Below are 24,713 nucleotides of genomic sequence, written 5' to 3'. Positions count from 1 at the left end.
TCTGCATCGCAGGCTTTCTGTGAGCATGCTTCCCTCCAGACACCGTCTGTCGTTCTGCACTCTGGATCAGCTCAGGCCTTATCTTGTTCTCTGTCCATGCTGGACCGAAGGTGAATAGATCATTGTTCTCTTTCATCTCTGACTTTAAATGACATCTGACCAATAGGAGCATCTAGGAGACTAGAGCGTGTGTGTTGATTCTGGCAAGTGATCCTCATTCTTCGTGGCCTCTTCCTCGCCCCAGTTGTTCTCACTTGGGATATGCTACTATAACATATGGAAGTAATAGGTAATAACATATGGAAGTAATAGGTAATGGGGAAATGGAGGGGTTTTAAGGGAAGATGGGAGGGTCAAGGGGATACAGTATTCTACCGAAGTGGCCACTACTCTCAATGGGCTCCTCCCTCCCCATGAGATCCTTCCGCTGAGTACCACCCCCAGGGCGACTATCGGGTAGCGGCCTCACCAGCTTGGCCTCAAGGAAAGGGGCTTCCCCATCTAAAGCAGTGACATTACCTTGGGATTCCTCATATTCAGCTTTAGTAGAATAGTGCCAATCGAGTTGTTAATGGCAAGCAAGCTTTCATTAAATTGAGAAAATGATATAGATGGCAAAGACAATTTTAAGATCAGTTATATATGAGCAACTTAATTATAAAGTCATGCAATCACTGCTATTAAATTCATTAGAGGAAGAACACAGATATTGAATTGGAGTATATCATGCCATTATTCATTGCTTGGGTAACTCTATCCACACAACTGTTTGCTCTTGGTTAGTATAGAGCTATGTAGAAATGCTCAATGGTGCATTTATATTAGAAACATCCGCATTTTACTGCACCTAAAATGAACATCATGGTTGATTACAAATTCTTCTGAGAACCCTTCCGAGAAATACTGTTATCCACAAATTTCATCTCATCCCTTCACCCCGCCGCAGGAATTCCGGAGCATACTGCAGGCCCTTGTGGTGTTGTACATTGATAGGGGAAATGCTCTCCTGTCAGGGCTCGCAGCTGCTCACTTGGCTCCCCAAGAGCAGTCCACTAAGCTGTGGCATGTCTTATTACAGGAGGACGGAAATTTTAGTAAATGATCCCCTTCCTACGTGAACTCAATTATCTTCCACTCCAAGCCAGTATATTGTTCATGACTCCATGTATCATCTACAAAGCAGTCACCAGTAACACATCAGAATTCCTGGTGCCTAAGCTCCACATACCTCGTGGCACACACCCCTTGTGCAACAAATCGACCAACCGGCTTGAACCACAACTCATCTGCAAATATAGGACCCTTAAACAATCCTTCTCTTGTCATGCACTTACCCTCTGGAACTTGATCTGGGTGTTGGCTCGAAATGCCCCCACAATTCTCCAATTTTGCAAATCTCTCAAAGCATGTCTCTTTCAACAACACCTGACCAAGGACTAATTCCAATGGACGCACATACTGACGCACAGACCTCACAGTACTATGCTACTGTTGAAAGATGGCAGCCCAAATGCTGGCTACCCACACCCTGTACAGCGCTCCACTGCTCTCAAGATAGGTCTGCACTTTAAACAATAAAAATTAAATAAATTGCTGACATTATCCTCACAACAGCCTTTTACTCCATCTATTTCAAGTGATAATTCACAAAGATAATGATACACCTTGCAACCCACCCTTATGTTTGGAAAGACCCCATAGTATATATATATATCATGTAGAACCAGCATTCCCTTTGTGTTCTCACCGGAGATAATGATGATCCTTGAGTGCTTTGCACTGCAAACACATTGAGCATACTCCCTCACAATGCTATCTATCGCTGAATTCATTTGCAACCACAAATATGATTGCCTAATACTTCTCTTAGCCAGATTTGTTTCTAAATGTCCTTGATGGCTCATCTGTGTGATTGACCTCACACCATGCATGGAGGCAACACCTTTGCATTGCACAACATTGTTCCCTGCCCAATAGTGAACTTATTGTGTTCTTCCCACCACACCTTGTTGTTCTTGTTCTTCTTGTTCTTGTTCTTGTTCTTGTTCTTGTTGTTCTTGTTCTTCTTGTTCTTCTTCTTGTTCTTGTTCTTCTTCTTCTTCTTCTCCCTTGCAATGTACCACTTCTTCTTCTTCTTCTTCTTCTTCTTCTTCTTCTTCTTCTTCTTCTTCTTCTTCTTCTTCTTCTTCTTCTTCTTCTTCTTCTTCTTCTTCTTCTTCTTCTTCTTCTTCTTCTTCTTCTTCTCCCTTGCAATGTACCACTTCTTCTTCTTCTTCTTCTTCTTCTTCTTCTTCTTCTTCTTCTTCTTCTTCTTCTTCTTCTTCTTGTTCTTCTTCTTCTTCTTCTTCTCCTCCTCTTCTTCTTCTTCTTCTTCTTCTTCTCCCTTGCAATGTACCACTGAATCTGTAGAAGTTGAGTTCTTATCACATTTTCAAAAAAGACGTGGGAAATGCTGAAAGCAAACAGAGCACTTTAGAGACTGTAACAAAGTCTTCTGCGTGTTGAACATGAAGGAGGAATTGGACTAGGGCTCAGCATGTTCAAAAGGTTTTATTTAAATAAAAAGAACAGTGCATACCTAGTCCTATTGCTGCCAGGGTATTTCTCTACCTAACAAATGAAACTAAGGGTGCTCGTTAAATATCCAAATTAATATAGTCCTCCATCCAAAACCTACTTGCTATCTGGCGCTACCACTTAGAAAAAATGTAACAAAAATAGTCCAGGACTATCACCTCTCCACTCCAGCTTTGCCTGGCAAACTACTTGTTTTCCTCCCAAAAGAAGCGGTTTTCAAATTGTCAAAGTTCAAAATTCAAAGTTCAAAATGCAGTCCTCAAGCATCTTTGTAGTTTTTCCATTGCCAGTTGTGAGTCTTGACTCACACCCAATACCTTCTGTTCTTTAAAGGGAAAAATGATGTTTCTTAGTGCAATTTCAGAATTTTTGCTCTTCTATTTGAGAGTGTTCTTGTTTTAGGGTTTGAGCAATGGAACCTTCCAGGTTCTCTCTGGTCCCAGCCTTTTCTCCTATTGTTTGTATTCATACGGTTCCCCAAAAGCCCTCTTGCCCTTTGATGTGCTTGCTTCATTCGGGTTTCCCTGGTTTATATAACTCTTTTGGCTTCCCAAAAAAAGTCACTGAGTTCTGAAGGGCTCCCCAAAGCCTTCTGGCCTGCAGGTATATATAATGCAGCATGACTTCTGTTGGGCATCTGCCCATGTTCAGCGTTTGGGTTTCCAGGGCAACCACCCGTTTGGCTTTTCAAACACTCAGGGACACAGCTGCTTGCCCCTCTTCTCTGTGTTACCTTCTTGGGAGTAACCGCTTCCCTTTTCCATCATGGCTCGGCATTCAGCACACTTCTTTTGCAAAGGTTGGTGATCGGATTCCTCTGTGGTGGTCTGGTCTCGGCATCATTTAACGGTCGCAAGGCCCACCACAGCAATGGTGTGGTCGCACCACCAGCCGAGACTGTTTCTCTAATGCCTCCATCTCGTTCACGGCTCCATTGCCACTCGGGATACCAGCCTTCGGGCGTCTTGCTAGCGATCCGCTCGCACTCCACTTTACCGCCGGCTCTGCAGTCCAGCATGGCTCCGCCCCTCCAGGACACCTCCACATCAGAGGCTCGCATCTACATGGGATTCTCTCTCCTCCATTCAAGGTTCTTTGTCTTTTATTGTTTGTCACAAATAACGAAAGGGGTGTGTTGTTCCTCTTTGACTGTTTGATTCAGGGGGAATCCAGTATCACCTGAATCCAAAGAGATTGAAGTAATGTCACAGCTATTTGAATCCAAAACAGAAGTAACTTCAGTCCTTTAGATTTCCCTTTATGTAGACAATGTATTCTTGATGGGGAGCTGCTCATAGGAATGGGAGTCCTTGTTCCCAAGAGTGGAGTCACTCCCAGTGAGGTTCCACTTTCCCAGACCCCTTTGGAGGGTCTTGCTGAGCGGGCTCACATCCCTTGCCTCAAAGGGGGTGGCTCCCCTTTAGAGATCAAGGATGAATAGTCCAGATTCATCACACCTGCCATGTTGTGAAGGAAAAGGAATTTCATGTGAAGCCCCCCATGGTTCCTGTTCCCATCCAGCGACAACAGACAAAACTGCCCCCTTCTGTCAAGGACAGCCCTTGTTTCTAGACCTCCCCAATCCACTCATCCACTTGGACAGATTAATCCTGGATGCTCTTACCCCTGCCTAAACCCCTGGTAAGGCATGTCCTCCCCCAAATGAAAGATATAGTGCCGTACTCACTCATCCTCTACAATTTACACCATACTTTGCTCCTCCAGTCATATTTTCCACACCATAAGCTCACATTACCAGCTCTCCGCCAACTGGCTATGCTTCGATCAGCACAAGGGGCAGCTCTTTCATAATGGGCAAGCGGGCGCTGACCTGCCTGAACCCTCACCCACTATGGACGAGCTGTGTCAGCACAGTGGAAACACTAAGCACTCCCTCAGCTGCTTGTTGCAGCTGTGGGAGTGCTCCTGGACTGGGCTGAACTGTCAAATGGAAAAAACGGTTTCCCTGTGCCAGTTCTGTTTCCCAGCATGCATGCTAAAAGGGCTATGCAAGGAAACGGGGCATTTTGCTTCCACAGCCTTGCATGGCCCCTTGGGAATGCAGGCCTGGGAACTGCACAAAGCCCCCTCACATATATAAAAGACAGATCAGGGTGCAGTGTCAGAATCACTCTGGCTCCTGCACACACTATGTGCGCTTCCTGTCCATACTACGCGTGAGCAAGAGGCTTTTGTGGATGCAGCACAGGATCTATCTGCATACATACCAGTCCAAGCATTTTTTTTAATGAATTGTGGTTATTATTGGGTGTGTGTGTGTATGCATGATCATATGATGTGTGGGTGCATATGTGCATGAGTGAGTTAATGCTGTGGGTGAATGTGCGAGTAAATGTGTGCATGTGCACGTGTGTGTGCTGTCCTGGGGATTTGATTTTGGTGGGTGGGTAGTAAAGGCTGGGGTTCAGCAGTCATGGGAATAACATCATTTTTTAATGGGCATCTATCATAGACCCCAGTAAAAAAATGCTGTTCATTTTATTTTTTAAATGCTGTGTTGTTATGTGGCTTGACTGGCATATTGGGGCAGTGTAGCATTTTCAAAGTGTGCCGCAGCTTCTTTTTTGCTGTGCATTTATTGTAAAGTATGCATGTTAAGTGTTTTTACGTGCCTATACTGGGAATTTGGTGCAATTACTAAACGTTTTCACATTTTGGCATTGCATTTTGAATGGCAAAGCCAACAGGAGTAGGTTGCTGCTTGCCGATACTTGCATATATTGGCAGAACCAGCGTGGACATAATTTCATATAGTATCAGTACTGTATTTCCCGTAAAGCAACCATGGTTATGTTCTTATTTAGGAAGACTGTATGACGATTCACTAGGTATCATCACTTTTCCCCAGGGGGAGCTCCTTCTCATGAGGCTAGGGAGGGGAGGCTGCTACACAATTGTCCCCCTGGGGTGGTTTAATGATGGAGAACCTCATGGGGATGAACTCCCCACCTGGGGACAATGACTACCACTTAGGGTACAGACCCTCCAATACATCAAACCCCACAATATCCTAACCCTACCTTCCGTGCCAAAGCCCTTCACTGAGAGTAAATCCACGTATTATTGTAATGTCTTAAGCACCACCAAACTAGAAACACTAGGACCAAAAAGAGTATAGAACATGAAGATTGCTCCCCATTCAGGTACTGAGAATAGGTGGCCCCAAATAGCCATGAAGATTGCTCGAGAGAACTGGAGGACCCATTCAGTGCTCCACAGGGTAGTATTCAGCCAAACAACATAAACACTGAGAACGGATTTACTGAAGGAGGGATCAGTTCTAGATAATGCACAGCTGAAGAGAGCAGCATGGGAAGCAGCCCAGTGCAGCAAAGTCGAAGGAGCAAAAGCGAACATTGTCTTGGAGATTAGGCCTGGCCGGCGCCCAAAGCGGAAGGTGGATAGCAGAACTCCCTCACCCGATGGCCAGGAGCTGTCCCACTGCTTGGCTGGAACCCAGGAAACAGTGGCGTGACCTTGCGGAGTTGCACTAGGCAGTCCAGAAACAACACCAAAACTGACAGGCCTGAGACCGCGAGAGGCCCTCATGAATGAGAAAAGCAGGAGAAGCAAACGTGGGCTGGGGATGATGGACAGTCACAACAAGACCCCAGGAAGAACCAGAAGAGCATCACGTGAGAAACTAAGGTAACGGGAATGATGCAGGAACCAGTAGGGGCTTAAAGAAGGGTTGCATTTGCAGTCATCTCCTTGTGGCAGTACTTGGCAGAGAAGTTAACCAAGTGGGCCAAGCCATAGAAGAAGAGAAACAAGGGTCGAGGACCCAACCTAAGAGAGTGATAAAAGTAATCTTCCTCGTGGCAGTGCTTGGCCAGGAAGTGAACCAAGTGCGTCAAACCAAAGAAGAAGATAAACAAGGGTTGAGTACCCAAACCAAGAGTGAAATATGAGTCACTTTCCTTGTGGCAGTACTTGGCAGTGGATCAAATGGGCCAAGCCAAAGAATAAGAGAGAACCCTCAGTCAAGGACCCTCAAAGCACTCAGAGTTGCATGTTCTAAGTGTGAAACCTAATGTGAAGAAGACTGGGGGAAGGAATGCATTCCCCCTGGTAGTTGGAGACTGTGTCATAACTACTGGGAGAAGGCAGTCATTCTCCTGGTAACTTTGAACGGGAGGAAGGTTCCACAAGCCTGGGAAGTGAGTCTTTCACCTGGGCTAATTTGAGACTGAGACCAAACGCCAGGAGAAGGGATGCATTCTCCTGACTTATGAAGTAACTGGTATTTTGGAACTTTGTGACCTGGGAAAGGGGATTGTCCCGCAAGGCACATTATTTGGAAATGTATGTGGGGCTTTGTGACCTGGGCAAGGGAGTCATAAACCAAGTTATTTGAGACTGAACACAAACAGAAGGGGTGCATTCTCCTGGCCACCCAAGGAGACATTGGGTGGAACTGTGCCAATAATCCAGGGGAAGGCAGGCCCTCTTCTGCGATCAGGACTCTGCTTAGTTCTTTATACGTTTATAATATAAGGGACAGAAGTAGGGTTTTCTTGACACAGGATGGTGGAAACTTTAACTTTAACAAACATCCTGACAGTCACCTTAGATTTTTAGTTGAGGCAGGGAAACCCCTCTTAGACATAGGGAAAGATAGGTTTTCTATTGCTTTATTTTTACTAATAAAAGTCTATAGCCCCAAATATGCCACCTTTGTGTCAGAGTTCTTCTTCTGCACCCTTATATTTTTATTTATGCTATTTATATATTTTCGAACGCACCATACACCGTAGGTCAGGGCGCACAGCATGTATTGGTTCAGCCAGTAGGGAAATGTATGGGCATAGCCAGTGTGAACATGTTTTTATACTGGCATATATTTCGTGGGCAAAAGCATCATGAAAATGCATTGGGAAATGCTCCTTTGCACCGTTGGTGACAAGCATCTATTGCATTCTTCTATTGTAGTTACCCTTCAGAGCCAATTACAAGCTGTCAGGCTTTTTACCCAGTTTGGTACTACAGAAAGTGTGCTGTATAATGGACCATTTTAACCCATTAGTCAGAACATTTTCTCAGGGGGGAGAATCCCCCAAACACCTCATGGCTGGTTTGGGCTACCTCGCTAAGCTTGGTCGCTCTGGCATATTTTTGGGAAATATTTACAACCCTCCAATTACAAAAATGCATTAGCCACCCGTGGATTACATGTGTCTACATTCCTCTCATGGCCTGAATCTCAGAGTAATAGTTTTCAGCTGTGACTGCAGGGCAGAGCTATGTTCTGATTGTTTTTATGCAATTCCTTCCTCTGCCTGTTTGGTTTTGGTTCTCACTGAGACAGAGGCTATAAGAGGTAGACTGCCATCTTGTCTTTCACTACAGTGCCTGACTCCCCACTGTCTGCAAGCTGCCTGTTGTCTTATTTTTATCATCACTTATATGATATTTCAGAGATCTTACATGCGTTTTGCCACAGATGGTCTCAAGAACACAAGAACCCTCAAAGACAGTTCAAGTTTTTTTTAAATTGTTTTCATAGTCAAGGGGCTTTTTACGGGCCGTTCATATCTTTCCCTCTCTCTCTCTCTCTCTCTCTCTCTCTCTCTCTCTCTCTCTCTCTCTCTCTCTCTCTCTCTCCCTCTCTCCCTCTCTCTCTCTCTCTCTCTCGTCTAGAGTCGTGTCTTTCCCCGCTACCCAGACGTCCCTGACCCCCCAGTGTCACCAGAGATCGTAACCTCTACTATCTAAAAACGCTCTAATTTAAGGTGATGGTCTAAAGGCAAATATTATATCTATCTAAACCCCTTCAGGGAACCATTTAGAGGATCCATGTTCGAGGATTCCCCAAGATGATGGAATTAAGGGTATTGTGCCTTTCAGACACCCAGCCCCCTCTTGGTCTCATCATTCCACAATCTGCTGCCCGCTATACATCTTTCTGTCACTATCGCTTTTCTCCTCCTACCCCCTTCCATCCTACTACACTCACAGTCTTTCCTTACTCTTCTTGATACTCTCTCCTGTGTCTCTCTGATATTCTTCTCTCCATTATCTACCTCCACCTTCCAACTGTACAACTTTCTACTCTCTTTCTCCTACACACTACCACTACCCTCATCACCATATTGTGACTACCCTGCTCGCCACACTACAACTCTGCTTTTTACACTACTACTCCCCTTTCCAGACGAATACTGCTTTCTACACACTGCTACTACTCTCCTCCCCACACTACTATAGACTCCTCTCTACCCACACCTATTCTCGCAGTCAGCTATCTTTCACTTCCCCAGTCACTTTGTCTTTCACTCCCTACTCTCCTTAAATCAATCTAATGCACACAGCTATCACACTCATTCTAACGCAAGTACCACTCTCTCCCACCAACCACTACCGTGTGTATGTACTAATACGCATTTGTACTAATTCCCCTCCACGCTCCTTCACTCCACACTCTTCCATCGGGTCTCTTGATCCTACTGCTCTTTCCTTGACCTCACCTCAACAACCCATACCTTTCTGCTTCCATTCCTCCCCGTCATCCCCCACTTATCCCTCCACTTACCCCTTCCTTTGGCCCTCCTCCTCTTCTGGTTCCCTGGACCACCGCTGCCTTTTGTTTCCTCAGGGGACGTGCTGCAATCATGTAAACATTCAAAAAGGTTCTTAAGCCCTCCCACTTTTTATTCTGCGTATCTGTCAGTCTCCAGCAATAGTGGCCTGCTATAGACAATGGGCCTCATTAGAAGGTTGGAGGAAACCATGCCGCTTTTAGCGGCATGATTGCCTCCATACCGCAATCCGGGCCCTCGAATGAGGAATTACCCGGCCATCGCAACCTTGGCGGACCCGGTAATTCCCCGTCCGAGGAACCCGGACCCGGTCCATCCCTCTTCGCATTCGAGCCCCCATAGGGCTCAATGGGAATGGGGATGGAGCAACAACGGGCCCGTTAATGATGGGCCCGTTGTTAGCTCCCTGGTCCCCTCGCGGGACCCGGTAAGGACGCCTGGTTTTTCCAGGTGCCCATTGCGGGTTCCGCGAAGAGACCTCGTAATAGGGCGGAATGGGTTTACCGGCACCGGTAAAGGTGCCGATGCCGGTAAACCCATTCCGCCAACCTTCTAATGGGGCCCAATGTCCCAGTTTGTGTGAGGGTTTCCTCACTGATGAGAAATGCTTGTTCAACATGGGTGCCACTCAGCGGCCCCCATACCTGTGGGTGCAATATTTGTGAACAAGCAAGTCTCACTGGGTGCTTTGCGCTCCAACTAGCTTTTGTGTTGTGCTGGTGTATGCTATGATATAACATGATAAGTCATTTATAACGCGCCTGTACACAAGTGTTTCTAGGCATTCTAAGTCGTTCTTACCAAGCGGGTAGATCTGTCTGACATGCTCTGCTGTCTATGTCACACTGATATTCAAATGAGGTGGGTTGTGTAGTTGTTTGCTACATTCAGGTTGCTGCATGGTTCTCTCTGCCTCTTGCTCACTCAACTTTCTTTCTCTCTGGTTGTCCGCTGACTGCCCTGTTATCAAGGCTGCTGACATTGTGGATCCTGTGAGACATAGAAAAAGACACTGGCCCTCATTACGACCCTGGCGGAGATCGTGGTGCAATATGCACCATGGAGCACGGCGGAAAGCTGCCGATACCGCCATGGGGGTTGGCGGATTTACCGCCCCATTCCGACCTTGGCGGGGCGGTAAATCCCCATTCCCCATTTTACCCTTCCCCATTCCCATTTTTGCCCCATAGGGTATAATGGGAGTGGGGAAGGCGTTAATTACGCCACCGTAAAATACGGTGGCGTAATTAACAACAAGGTCCCGTAGCGCCATGGATTTCTCCGCCCGGAAAAACCAGGCGGAAAACGGCTCCATGGCGCTACGGGAACTCGTAGTAGGGCGGAAGGGTCCGCCGCGAATACCGCTGGCGTAAACCCACTCCGCCAGGGTCGTAATGAGGCCCACTGTCCAGAATGGTGCTGCAGAGGCATGGGATGATAGATTGTGGTACTCTCGATACCCAAATAGGTACAGGGAGAAGGGATGGGTAGTGGGGCCCTACCAACTCACACACCCTGCCTCTGGGGTAGGACTGGAGCTGGCATAAGCCGTGGTAGGCCTCCCGCCCCAGGTTAGAGGGGGTCTTAGCCCTTCCTTGCAGGACACATCTCCAGCCCTGCACATTAAATTATAAAAGCTCAAGCTTTCTCCCAGCCCTTACATCATGTTGTTTTTTGCTTGTTGACTGTTAAAAAAAATGCACTATATTAAGATGTCTCTTCCATTTCTTTCAGGAGACTTACAAAGTCTACCTTGCTTCTAATTCCACTCTTTGGGGTCCATTATATCATATTTGCGCTCTTTCCAGAACAGTACAGTGTGGAAACAAGACTGTATTTTGAACTTGTTCTTGGATCATATCAGGTATGTTGCATGAGTACATACTCATAAGATTACATTAATATATTACCTTTAAGACTTGGATATGAATAGTATTTAAGGCCATACATCGGATTATTTGCATATGTATAAATAATGGAGTAAAGGCAATGTGCATATTTTCAGTGTTGTTAGTGTCAAAGGGAATAGTGCAAAGAGAGTTTGATCTACAATCTATTGCATACATGGGTTGACCCACAAAGAAGCACGTTTTGGTTAAGTTACACCAATGACTGGTGTCTGGTCTAAACCTCTGACCACAAACAATATTCACAAAAAACAATGTAAATTACTACTGTCAATAAAAATGTGCGAATGCAAATGGAAGGAGCTCTCCATCCACACCCACCCGCTGGTACACACTAACATCCCAATCCACTGTGACAAATCAAGGGAATTTGTCCCTTCTCCCCCAAAGGGAGTTCCCCCAAACTCTCCCAGGGTGTTGGGCAAGCAGCACTTCCCCAAGAGAGACTCCCCTTTAGGGGACAAGGACTCCCATTCCCTTGAGGAACTCCCTAAGCCAATCCCCTGGTAGCACACATTGGACTGTCTGATCTGAGAACAACATAGAATCCAGGCACTTGGCTAAAGCAAGGCTAAAATATGTTGCTTCCACCAGGAAATGGGTTCTGTTTCTTTAAAGAGGGACATCCACTCAACTGGGATGAGTGAACTGAAAGAGGACTGGTTCAACTTGTAAGCCAATACACTTGAAATGGCCCTTGTTGCCTACAGATCATTTTACTGGTATGGTAGTCTATTTAATTGGGAACCCCAGTAGATAGCAAGTCATTGTTAACTAAAGGATCAAACAGAGTGGGCCTCATTACGACCCTGGCGGAATGGGTTAAACGGCGCCGTAAAAGGTGATGGCGCCGTTCAACCCGTTCCGCCACATTACGAGGTCCCCTCGCGGGACACGTTAAGTACGCCTGGGAAAACCAGGCGTGCTTACCGGGTCCCACGAGGGGAAGAGGGAGCAAACAACGGGCCATCTCGTTATGGCCCGTTGTTTGCTCCCTCTCCCATTCCCATTCAGCCATATGGGGGCTGAAATGGGAATGGGGAAGGACCGTGTCCGGGTCCTTGAGGGAGGAATTACCGGGCCATCCGAACTCGGAATGAGAGTTTGATCTACAATCTATTGCATACATGGGTTGACCCACAAAGAAGCACGTTTTGGTTAAGTTACACCAATGACTGGTGTCTGGTCTAAACCTCTGACCACAAACAATATTCACAAAAAACAATGTAAATTACTACTGTCAATAAAAATGTGCGAATGCAAATGGAAGGAGCTCTCCATCCACACCCACCCGCTGGTACACACTAACATCCCAATCCACTGTGACAAATCAAGGGAATTTGTCCCTTCTCCCCCAAAGGGAGTTCCCCCAAACTCTCCCAGGGTGTTGGGCAAGCAGCACTTCCCCAAGAGAGACTCCCCTTTAGGGGACAAGGACTCCCATTCCCTTGAGGAACTCCCTAAGCCAATCCCCCTGGTAGCACACATTGGACTGTCTGATCTGAGAACAACATAGAATCCAGGCACTTGGCTAAAGCAAGGCTAAAATATGTTGCTTCCACCAGGAAATGGGTTCTGTTTCTTTAAAGAGGGACATCCACTCAACTGGGATGAGTGAACTGAAAGAGGACTGGTTCAACTTGTAAGCCAATACACTTGAAATGGCCCTTGTTGCCTACAGATCATTTTACTGGTATGGTAGTCTATTTAATTGGGAACCCCAGTAGATAGCAAGTCATTGTTAACTAATGGATCAAACAGAGTGGGCCTCATTACGACCCTGGCGGAACGGGTTAAACGGCGCCGTAAATGGTGATGGCGCCGTTCAACCCGTTCCGCCACATTACGAGGTCCCCTCGCGGGACACGTTAAGCACGCCTGGGAAAACCAGGCGTGCTTACCGGGTCCCGCGAGGGGAAGAGGGAGCAAACAACGGGCCATCTCGTTATGGCCCGTTGTTTGCTCCCTCTCCCATTCCCATTCAGCCATATGGGGGCTGAAATGGGAATGGGGAAGGACCGTGTCCGGGTCCTTGAGGGAGGAATTACCGGGCCATCCGAACTCGGAATGGCCCGGTAAGTCCTCATTCCGAGGACCCGGACACGGATACGATTTCGGCAGCAGCCATGCCGCCAATAGCGGCATGGCTACCGGCCGAACTCGTAATGAGGGCCAGTTTCTCCATATTCACTCTCCATGAATTCAGAAAATTAGAATGCACTCATTCCTTGCTATCAGTGCAACAATATTAAAACTCAATTTGCCCCATTTTTGTACAGGTACAAACTTAACATAATATTCCAATATGGAGGAAACCCTGTTTTCCTGAGCCTCCGCTACACAAGCAGCAGCATGGTACACCATGAATGTGTTCAATTTTTTTGCAGTTGTACGTAAATAAACTTAAGCAAATGTGTGAAAGAGGTTCACATATAGAGTTGTGATTTCTTGTTTCCCATATTTTATTTCATTCTTCAAAATAATGTTTTATTAGTGTGGTTAGGATTTGCTTTGGCTCATACACGGGGCCTCATTACGACCCTGGTGGTCCCGTAATGAAGGGTGCTGGTACGGGACCGGCACCCTACATTACGGGTCGCCCTATTATGAGGTTCCCTTGCGAGTCCCGCGAGGGGACCAGGGAGCTAATAACAGGCCTGTTATTAACGGGCCCATTATTAGCTCCCTCCCCATTCCCATTGAGCCCTTTGGGGGCTCAAATGGGAATGGGGATGGCTTCCTTCAAGGAGGAATTACCAGGTCCTCCAAGGTTAGAATGACCCAGTTATTCCTCATTGAAGGAACCCGGTACTGGAACCCGGTATGGAGGCAGCTCTCCATGCTCGTAATGAGTCCCACAGTCTCTGGAAACACGTGGGACCATTGCCTCTCTATTGGAGCTACAGCAGAACGATTCTTCTCTCACAGGCTTTCCTTAAATACAATTCCTACAGTTCAGTTGCCAATCTCCCTCTCTTTCTCACAGTCTTTGCTATACACTTTGGTAATTTCTCTCCATTTCCCAGAATTCAGCGAAGAAGCTTTGATTTTTCAAGAGCACATACTGGATACTGTGGTATTTGACCTCCAGTTTCCAGAATTCAGTGTCTGAACTTTCCTTTAATCCGGGTATTTATTGGACACTTTGAGTTATGGAAGTTGTATTTCTAGTACCAGTGTCTTCACTTTCCTTCTCTAACAGTGTTTATCAGATCAGTTGTTACTTTTACTGCAATTCTAGGAATTCAGTGCCAATGCTCTCCTTTTCTCATACTGACTTATTTGGAGTTTGGCGGTAAGTAGTAAAGTTAGCGGTAACTCTGTTACCGCCAGCTTTATCACTACGAAAAATTACGAGCTTGGGCCTGGAGTGGAGGATTTGCCTCCAGGAAAATCCTGGAGGTAAATCCTCCAACTCACTGCTAAAAAATCAGCAGAATCGGCTGAATTACTGCAGCAGTAATTCCGCCCAAAAAAGCCCCATTGAGTCCAATGGATTAAATGGGGAATTACGCAGCCATCACAATGAGAAATCCACCAAATGGCGGTAACAGTAATTTGTTTGGGCGGTATTCCAGTTGATTTACTGCCGGGATACCGCCAAACTCGTAGTGAGGCCCATACTCTTTATTAGACACTTTGCTACTGTGACCATCATTTCAACAGTTCAGTGTCTGAGCTCTCCATGACCATACACATCTGTAATGCATGTGCTTAGCATTAGGCAGGACAGAATAAGAGGATTCAACATATATTGCAGACCAAATGGGGGAGTTTTGAAAGCAAATTATAAACTTTGGTCATTTTCTACACTCCCAGATTGTAAATGTAAAGGGTAAAAGCAAGGCATGCGCTCTATACACTTTGATGTTAGGATCCAGGAGGTGTTCATGCTATCTGGAAGCGGAGTGGGGTATGGTACCGGAAATACATTTCTAAGGTGCATTCCTGACGACAAATAAAACCATGGTTTTCCACATGTATGTATGTTCACGCTAGTGGAAAACAAATGGATTCCTATGTATCCGCCTCCCTTTACCACCTGGTGAAAGGAGACTGAGTCCATAGGAATGCATTGTAAGTGCCATCTGCAAAGTGTAATTTGCAGGTGGCATTTGCACTTTTTCCAAAATGGATTGGAAATGTGAAGGGTAAAGACCATTTGACATTTGTTTTACTCTTTGCATTCCCATTTAGTTTTGGAAATGTAAAATATGTCATGTGGGCGACCTTTCGCACAGAGGCGCAAACCGACGCTGTCTTCTCCAGTGCAATTTAGGAGCAGCTCCAGTTTTCGATCGGAATCCAGTGTAATCGCATCTAAGGAGAAATCCAGCCCCTTATCATACAAGAAGCAACACTTCAGCAAACAAAGACCTACCCACTAAGAAATACAGGAAACTAACTACCTCAGTAGCAACTAAGAGCAACATGAACCATTACTGAAAAACTAGATATATATGCTTACCTCCTGAAGAACCACTGAATGAAAGTGGGGAAACACGTGTAGAGGGCAACAACTTTTGTTTTTTTTTCTCTTTGAATAAGTACAAGAGTACAGACCTTATTCAACAACATAACAAATAAAATACTCATTGTGGAGCGCCTGTCAAACAGTGTTTGGAGTTTTTCTTTGCAATTTAGGAGATGTATAAAAGGATCCCCAGATTAATTAAAGAATAGTTAATGAGCCTCATTCTAAGTCCGGCGGTAGCCGTGCCGGTAAAACCCGCAGGCTGCCGCCGGACTTGCATATTTTTCCGGCACCTGACTAAACAGGAACACCGGGGGATTACAGCCCTGGCGTACCGTGAAGTCAGGCACTAGAAAATGTAAATTCCCATTCCCATTCGAGTCCCATAGGACTCAAATGGGGATGGGGAGCACAGAAGCACGGTGTGCAACAGGGCCGGTGCTTCCGTGTAAGTTTGCGGGCGGGTGCCCGTGAGGTGCTAACCTGACGGGTAGACTTACCGGCACCATTGTTACCGGACCAGCACACATATAATGAGGCTAAATGTGTTTGAAATAGAATAAAGGCAGGCATTTCTAGTTTACAGCACCTACCTTTGTGCTAGGACAGGCCCTCCTGAAATGGCAATTTTACGCCTAAAACTATACTTTGTATATACAGTTTACATTGTAAAATCCCATGTCCAAAACGGATCACTTTTGAGATGTAAGCTGCTGAATGTAACGTGAGGTGCAGTTTGTGAGAATGCAATGCCATGTATGTTGCGATCTGAACCCCGAATGGACCCCAGCGCATTCTTTTAACTACAACGCCATTCATCCTCCAACTCGAGCTTTCTTATCATGCAGCCTCTCCGTCACACGGGGGGAGCAGGTGGGTAGAAGGCCTAAAAAGGAAATGGCTGCCTTTCATCTGGTGCAAATACATGACTCACTTTGAAATATTCGGTTTAATTTGCCTTCAAACGTCGCTCCATTGTTTCTGCAATACATGTTGAAGCCCTGCTTTTGGCATTGCCGCACACAAAACATAAATCAGTGCCATTCAACCTAACAGACATCTTGGTACTTGACTACTTTTCTCATAATTCAATGTGTTGCTTCTCCCACAGCCTTTATTACACACGTTGGTGTTTGAACTACGTTTCCAACCATGCAGCGTCAGGCCCAGCGTGCGTTCTTGTACCTCAAGAATCACTCTTCAACTTGGCCTTGGCCTCACACTTCTTCACGTCCTCTCAGGGTCTTCTGATGTCTGTGGCTTCTCTGGCATCTCAAAGCACATCGCTCTGTTTTCTAGAGCTCAGTCCCGTCCTCTCCAGCTCTTGCGAAACCCTTTGTGGCAATGCCTCTAGCATATCCTGCCACTCAGGCGATGTGATCTTCTGTATTCACTGCTGGCTTCCCACCACTGAACCCTGAACTCAGAACGTCTGCAAGAAATAGGACTATCTGGGTCTATTCCAAACCGACTCAAGAGTTCCTCCTGCTAACAGGACTTTCAATGCAACCTTTCGACCAGGCTTCCACAGCCTGTGCCTTTATTGAGCTTCGTTCATCAGTAGCATCACAATGTTGGACCAAATTACTTATACATACCAAGTCTTCACACGCCTCTAATTTATCCTCTGGTGTGAGCTGATCCATTGGATCTTCATTGTCAAAATGGTGTACGTTGAATACTGCGGAGCAGATAACATCGAGGACGAAAAGATTGAAGATTTTTGTCAGAATTCCAGCACAAATATATGTGGGGGGTTAGGGTATAATTAATGTGGGGGAGAATGTGGGAAGTGTGGGGGTCTCCCTCGCATACACTTGTGTTGAAATTACCAAAAGGCAAATTCTCTAGGTTTTCCCTATTTATGTTATTTATTCGGGGTAATCATGCAGATCCGTCACAATATCGGCGAGACCTGATCGATTGGATCTTCATTGTCATAATATGGCTCATATTAGACTCAAGAATAAACAACAAGAGGAGAGAATCAGAACATTTCCAAGAATTAGGCTTTGCCATTTATTTTTAAAGCCACCTTCAGTCATACATAGTTGCAGCTCTCTTGATTTAGGCCCACTAGGTAATCTCAACAGGGTGTTAAATGCTGATTGAGATGGCTTAACTATACGCAGAAGTGCTTCCTTATAAGGGTACCCGATGCCAAGGCACTTTCGCTAACACTGACTGTTCAACATCCACTCATTGAGAAGGTTCCTGTTACTCATCGAATCAAGTTCTCCGTCTGAGATGGTAGGTGTAAGATGAATCCCTGGTTGAATAGACTTGATTGAGGAGCCTGGGTTATTCCTTAACCCAGGCCTCCTCGCTCGAGGGAAGTCTTTTCTATAATACACCCCTCTGACATAAGAATACAACAGCCAGAGGAGCAGATCAAATAAAAGAGCAGGGAGAACACACCACCACGAAATCAGGCTGAAAGGGAAAAACAAGATGGTCAATGTAAATTTAGAAAGGTGGTTTCTGTGTAATGGTCAATAACCTGTTAAAGCTCTGTAGAGCGTCCCAGAACAGGCTGGAAGGCGAGGATGCCAGAACCCTATTCCTAGAGAATAACAAGGTATGTATTCCCTGACCAATATAAGGATTTTACTACAGTGTGGTACGTAGAGATATTCAGTCAACAAGTTTATTCGGATTGAAGAAAAATCCATCAAACACAAAGCAAAAACATCACACAAAAAGCATTTACAATCAATAAACCATATACTCAAATAGTACAACAAAGAGACTCTTGGGGAACGGGAAAGGTGGAACAAAGGCCCCCATCACCCTCTGGATAACTCCCCTTGCCTGGGCTTGATCCCCAAAAATCCTGTCCGGTCACGGCCCAGGGGAGTGAGGTTTGCCCCAGACAGGGGGTAGGACCTCCTGACTGGCCTCATGGGCGATATCAAGCCTAAATAAGAATGTGGGCTGATTAGAATTCCGCTCCCTGGTGTCCCTCTCGACCCCCCCCATTGACCCAGGACCCTGCTCGCCTGTCTCCAGTCCCAAAAGGCCAATTCCACTATGTCCTTCGGGCTCTTGCCCACACTGGCCAATCTCCGACAGCCTACCAAGGATTCCCTGGACACATAGGAACATCCTCTCACGGAGCGTAACCAGTGTACACTTTTGTTCACAAGAGATTCCTTGGACTCCAACGTGTTCTTTTCCATTTTTGGTACACCGTGAAGATACACTGTAGCTCGACCATTCTGGTCATGAACAGGAAGCTGAAATGGGCCGACTCTGTGCCGTGGACCAAAAACAATCTTACCCTCCTGATTAGGGCTTTTTAGGGCTACTAGGCTTGGGGCGAATTCCACCAACCCACCAAGCTCATTGTGCTTGGTGCCGCCTGCCCTGGGATATTTTCCAATGACTGAATGTGCAGACTCAGACACCAGGCTGGGGCAAGAAGGTGTTGGAGCTATAGTCTCGGGACACATGGGGGCTTGGACCTTGGGGTGTACCGGAGGGGAGTCAGAGAAACCCTTACAGACAATCGGAATGGTAATGGGCTCCCCCTCCCTTTGCTCCCTCCCCTTAATGGCTATTAGCGAATTAAGCAGATTTCTAATGGCAGCCAACTCAGCCAATACTTGGTTACATTTACACCCCCCCAGTGACAAAACCTCCTCGGTTGGGGGGTTAATAACCGGCCCTACAGCCGGGGAGGTTTCACATTTCGGTTGCAAGGACACCCTAAGTGGAGATAGGTAGAGAGAGGGGCTGGCCAACGGGCACAATGTGGGCATATATACACTCCCAAAACTTCTGTTAACCAGGGAGAGATTGCGTACAGGGTCGTCGTTAATAAATGAACTGCCCCCCGCAATTGGGCTAGCCAGAGCGGAGCTAGAAAATGACTTTCCCGGGCTGGCACAAATGATAGAGCATGGTGACAAAGTGGAAGCCACGATGTTGCAAGCAGGAATGGGATTTACTGAGGGATGGCAGCTGGCTGGTACTCCGATTCCTGCAATGTCTCCCTCCTTGGACTCCGGCATCTCTGATCCGGGGCCAAGATTACCGGAGACAGATGACACCTTGGGGGGACTGAGGCTCAAGGTGGGGACAGGGGGAGAGAGCACATCTGCAGTAGATGGACGGGACATCAGGCCTGGATAATTTCCTCCGTTGGGGCCTATGATAACCTGACCCTCCTGAGGCTTAGAGGTGCAGTCTCCTCCTTCGCAGGGATCCAACATACTGCCATAGTTAGTAGGTATTCGACCTTCCCTGGTCCCTTGTCCGGCGGCTATACTGTCCCCCGTGACAGTCGACAGCCCCCATCTTCCAGCACTAGTGGGGGTTCAGGGGGGCAAGGGAGGGGCTCAACCCCATGAATTAGGACAGAGTTTTGCACATCCGGGATTGGAGCTTTAGCTGGCACTCCCTTTTGACTCTGGGAGCCAAACCTCTTCACAGCCAGAACCTTTCGCTTGGGTTTGGGACCACTCGCTTGGCGGGCGAGAAGAACCTCTGAGCAAAATGAAGGGAGGGGGAAGGGTGAGAGAGCTGGTGATGGAGGGAGGGGTTTCCTTGGTGGGCCCTGAACTTTCAAATTTCTTAGGGACTTGAGGAGTGACATTGCAAGTTCAGTAGGTCCACCCCAGTAATTCTGCCCTCTGCCCTCTTGTCCAAGACACACAGGCAAACAGGTAAACAGCTCCTCGTACAGTCCCTCGCCTGCACTTACTTCACCCTCTTCTACCAGGTGGATCCAGGCCGAGCCTCCCTTTTCACCGCCAAAGCACTGTGTCCTTTTACCGCCTCAGGGACAAAGTCCAGTGGGTGCACCTCCCCGGGTCCGCAAACACCCTCCGCGGGACGCCAACACCCGCGCCCTTGTCCCCCGCGGGCTTCACCCTGGCGGGCCGAGAGGCGTCGGGAAAGTAGTGGAGGGGGCGTGGCTTGCAAATATGGAGGCCCTCCTGGGCCAAAACACCCTCCGCGGGACGCCAACACCCGCGCCCTTGTCCCCCGCGGGCTTCACCCTGGCGGGCCGAGAGGCGTCGGGAAAGTAGTGGAGGGGGCGTGGCTTGCAAATATGGAGGCCCTCCTGGGCCAAAACACCCTCCGCGGGACGCCAACACCCGCGCCCTTGTCCCCCTTGTCCCCCGAGATTTCTTACCAGTTGATGTAGGACAGCGAGGAAGTGGTGAGGTACTGTAGTGGAAGGGAATCCAATGCGCAACACAATGACAAGGATAAAACAACAACAAGGGAAGTTAGTAGGGTTTCTGAACCCGGGCAGCTTGAGGGACGCAACTAGTGCTGGGATGGTGCATAATAGGATGGCTGCAGAGCATCTTGAATCTGTACTAACACTGTAGGTGTAAGGATTCCACAATGAACCGTGAAGGTTTGCAAAGAAGTCCTGGAAAAGGTGCTGTCGTGACAGCAGGCAGTTCATCGCTGAATAGTGTCAAGATCCAGACTGTTTTGGTTCATGAGGTAATAGAAGTCTGTAATGCTGTGGCATGTCTTGAAGTCAGCACCAAAAAGGAAGTCAGTGAAACCGGCATTGGGTCGGCAACAGCGGAGCAAATAGGACAAGGACCAGAGGCAATCGGAGTACATGACACATGCAGAGGTTGGCAATATCGGAGCAAGGAGCAAATACGTACAGGGATCAGAGGCAATGGGAGTCCATGACAAAGGCAGTGGATGGCAACAGGGGAGCAAATACGCACAAGAACCAGAGGGAATGGGAGTCTGTGACACAGGCAAGGTCGGATAGGAAATACTGGAAACCGAACAATAGCAATCACAAGGATAGAGAGCTAACTGCGATCAGAAGGAGTGAACGCCGGAGTTGCAAGACTCTTATGCGGAAGCAAGGGCTGACGTTGCAGCAACAACCGGTTGATACGATCACGTGACCCATTAGGCGTGGGTGGTATGGTAACGGTGTTCCTGACCCAGCGCGTTGCCACACCTCATTTCCATGGCAATTTCCAACGATGAAGGAACTGAGCAGCCACATGCCGGGTCCCACATGATGTGAACCTTTGCATATAGTGGTGTGAAGCCTGAATAGGAGCATGACAGCGTGGTACCATAACAGTTCCTCACCTTTTTTCATGTGCCAATAGCTGCATTTGTGTAAAATGCATGCTACATTGTACTACCCAAGATTCGGAGACCCACACCCTCCTGTTTAATCTGTGGCCTTAGTCCTTTTAAAGAGATGCTTGGTTTCTTATTCGAGCTCAAGAGAAGATGTTTGTTTAACTCATCAAACCTCGACATAAGTTTTTTAGTGCAGGGTATAGTTATAATGACAAGTATATAAATACATTTTGGCAGGCTAGTCATTTCGCATCACGACCCATAAGGTGCGTCCCATTTTCATACATCTGTCCACCTCTGCGCACGTTCGGATGCAAAACTCATTCCACTGTATTTTTTAAAAGACTACCTTTTGTTCCTGCTTACTAGCCATGGCCTTCACCCATGACCATTGGCCCGGGCCTTAGGCCGTGGCCCGTTTACATGTTGCCTCAATAGCTTTAATCTGGTCCCACGCGCCATGGCCTTTAGCCACGCCCATTGCCCAGTGCCCAGTGCCTTTGGCAGATGCCACTCTGCATATTGCTCCAATAGGTTTCCTAAACAGGCCCACTGGAGCCCCTGCCTTCGGCTATAGCAACACCAGTAGGTTTATTTTGGGCAACATAGCCATGGCATTTGGTCATGACCGGTGGCAAAAACCTTTCACTGTGGCCCCTTGACATGTTGCCCACTAGGTGCTGTGTCCACTGTACATGTTCCCCAATATCTTTCTTTTGGATCCACTAGGTTACCACAGCCTTTTTTCGTGGCCACTATACATGTCTTTCAAGCCCACAAGCCAGGCTCTTTGGCCGTGGCCACACCTCTAGGTTTCTTTTGGGCACACTAGCCACTTTCCAGTTTGCACCTTTCGGTTCCTTAAAGTAAACCAGTAACCATAGCTTTTGGACACACCAATTACCACCCACTTCACTGTAACTGTAAAATTCCCCCTTTTTTGTCTTAATCTGATTTTATCAACTCTATCCCCATAACCACGATCCGCAATGTACTACAGATAACCATGGTGTTAGGAAAGATTTCGTAATTGTAGGGAATTTTCCTTCCATGTGGCAACCCCTAAACTTTTTGCTATTGTTTTTAACCTTGTTCTTGACTTTGCCAGAGAAGTACAGCCTTCAGCCGCACTTCTCTGGGCTTTCGCTCCTTTCTTACGGGGAAACTGACATGCCCTTAAGACAGTCAGTACCGGGGAACGCTGTTTCCCGTAGTTTCTTTTATCGTGTTGCGGCTTTTGTGCAACATGACACAAGAGGGCACTGTAAGCTAAGTTACAGCTCTCTTGGGTCTCTAGCCTTCTACAGACCCTAGATACTCTTTTAGGATGGTATTTGATCGGTGCAAGTCATTCAGGGACTCGAATGGTGGCAGCAATCGTTTTGTTTATTTTGAGCTCCTTTTGGCGTTCTGAGCACGTTTTTGCCCTGAACCCAAAATGGTGGCATGGCTCTCCAAAATGGCCAGACCACGAGGCTCCTTTGTCCTGTCCACTGACTGTCCTGCTCCCTTCACCTTCCCCAGGTCGGGCGACCCGGGGCCTTCCTTATTTGGGCATGTACTTTCCCGCGAAACGTGGTTGCTTTCGCGGGCTTCTACATGTCGTTTGTGTGCCTCCAGGGTGTGGGCTGGGATGTCTGGTCCCAATACACATCCTGGGTGCCAGAGAGTCTGGGGTGGTGTGAATGCCTGGGACCACCGTGGTCCGTGATTGGTCCACGTATGGTATGTGTGTTGATGAGCGGATCTCCCATTGGCTCCCCTCCGTTTTGGCGCGAAGGGAACCGTGGATAAGAGGGAGCTGGAAACACCACTGCCATGTCGATCTCCTGAGTTCTCACGAACGAAGGAATACAGGAGCCAAGTATCCTGCAACCCAGAGGCTGGACCGAGGAATCGCTGGTGACCCGCTGAAGGAATCCTCCTTTGCACTGCTGTCGTCCTGTGAAACCCTTTCCTCCTTGGATCGAACCAGAAGGCCTGTACTGGTGCTTCGACCTTTGGAATAGCAGGAACAGCTATTCCCGGCGACTTCATCATCTCCTGCCAAGTAAGCCTTCGGAAGTGTCTCTGGGCCATCCAGTTGACTGACCAGCTTACAAGGGAGTCCTGCTCTGTAACTGCCGCCAGGTTGTGTTGTATTTCGAGTTCTTGTCACTCTCCCACGCTTCGTACACTTGGCGTTCCCAAGTCTGAAGGGAGGAGTGTACATTTGGCTTGAATACACACGGCCGCTCCGTTGTCCTGCTGCGGCAACAAAACTGTGCTGGTTTCGTCGATTGGGACGTCTTTTTGCTCTACACGACTACGAGGCGTTCCCTGCTCTTCTGAACCTGCCAGCTGCTGAAACTAACGTGGAGAAGCCTGGGTCTGCTTGCTTCGGGGACCGGTGAGTAGTTTAGCTAGGATCTGGTCGCCCTCCTGCAGTATCCCATTGCTTTTCCCTGCTGTGTAAAAACAGCACCCTTTTGGCCGTACTCGCGCTCTGCTTCTGCTCGCTGTGGAGGCTGCGCTTGAGTTGCGGAACCTGTTCTCCTGCTGCTGTGCACTAACCCGAACTGCCTGACTTCCTCCGAAGAGCTTCCCCTTTTGCCCGTTGGCACCGGCGTGGCAGGTACTTTGAGCACAAGGCTCCACTCTTCGCAGGGCTCGGACTTCCATCTAGTTAGGTGCCTCTGAAGGCGAACTAAGTCTAAAGCGTTATCGCACTGCCTGTTTTCCTTTCCTTTCAGGTGGACTACATATTTCGTGCTTTAAACGCTTGCGACTGTGTATTTGTATATATATTGTGTTGATATGGTATGTGTTGGTTTAATATTGTGATATTGTGATTTTCTCGCTACGGTCATTATTTTAAAGGCCTTAAAATAAATGTGTAACTATTTTTGATATAACAACTGTTTGGAGTAGTTTGTAAGCGCTCTTGCTTTGTGTGCTCATTGCGGGCTTTCAGTCACCCTCACCCCTCTTGAGACCTAGTCTTGACCGCCGCGATCGCTACCTTGATTGGTCTGGCTTGTCCAGAGGTTACCCTGTTCCAAGTAATTAGGTTGGCCTTCTGAACTTCTGCGCCACCAGGACAGAGTTCAGAAATCCGTCTTAACAAATTGGTGT

The 24,713-nt window shown here is 47.4% G+C and overlaps 1 protein-coding gene across 3 annotated transcripts in view; it reads left to right on the top strand.

The window, feature by feature from the left end:
* LOC138521298 (vasoactive intestinal polypeptide receptor 1-like) overlaps positions 1-24,713 on the top strand; it is a 1,228,255-nt gene that overhangs the window by 1,187,310 nt on the left and 16,232 nt on the right. For all 3 annotated transcript variants that reach the window (XR_011283008.1, XM_069634032.1, XM_069634033.1), the window contains one exon: positions 10,872-11,001. Coding sequence is in view for 2 of the 3 variants with exons in the window: in XM_069634032.1 (XP_069490133.1) it covers positions 10,872-11,001 (130 nt within the window). In the remaining variant the exon portion in view is untranslated. The remainder of the gene's footprint in view (positions 1-10,871; positions 11,002-24,713) is intronic.

This window comes from Ambystoma mexicanum, chromosome 13, assembly GCF_040938575.1.
Source record: "Ambystoma mexicanum isolate Mex_15411 chromosome 13, UKY_AmexF1_1, whole genome shotgun sequence".
NCBI classification, from domain to species: Eukaryota; Metazoa; Chordata; class Amphibia; order Caudata; family Ambystomatidae; genus Ambystoma; species Ambystoma mexicanum.
This window is presented reverse-complemented; position numbering and strand designations above follow the sequence as displayed.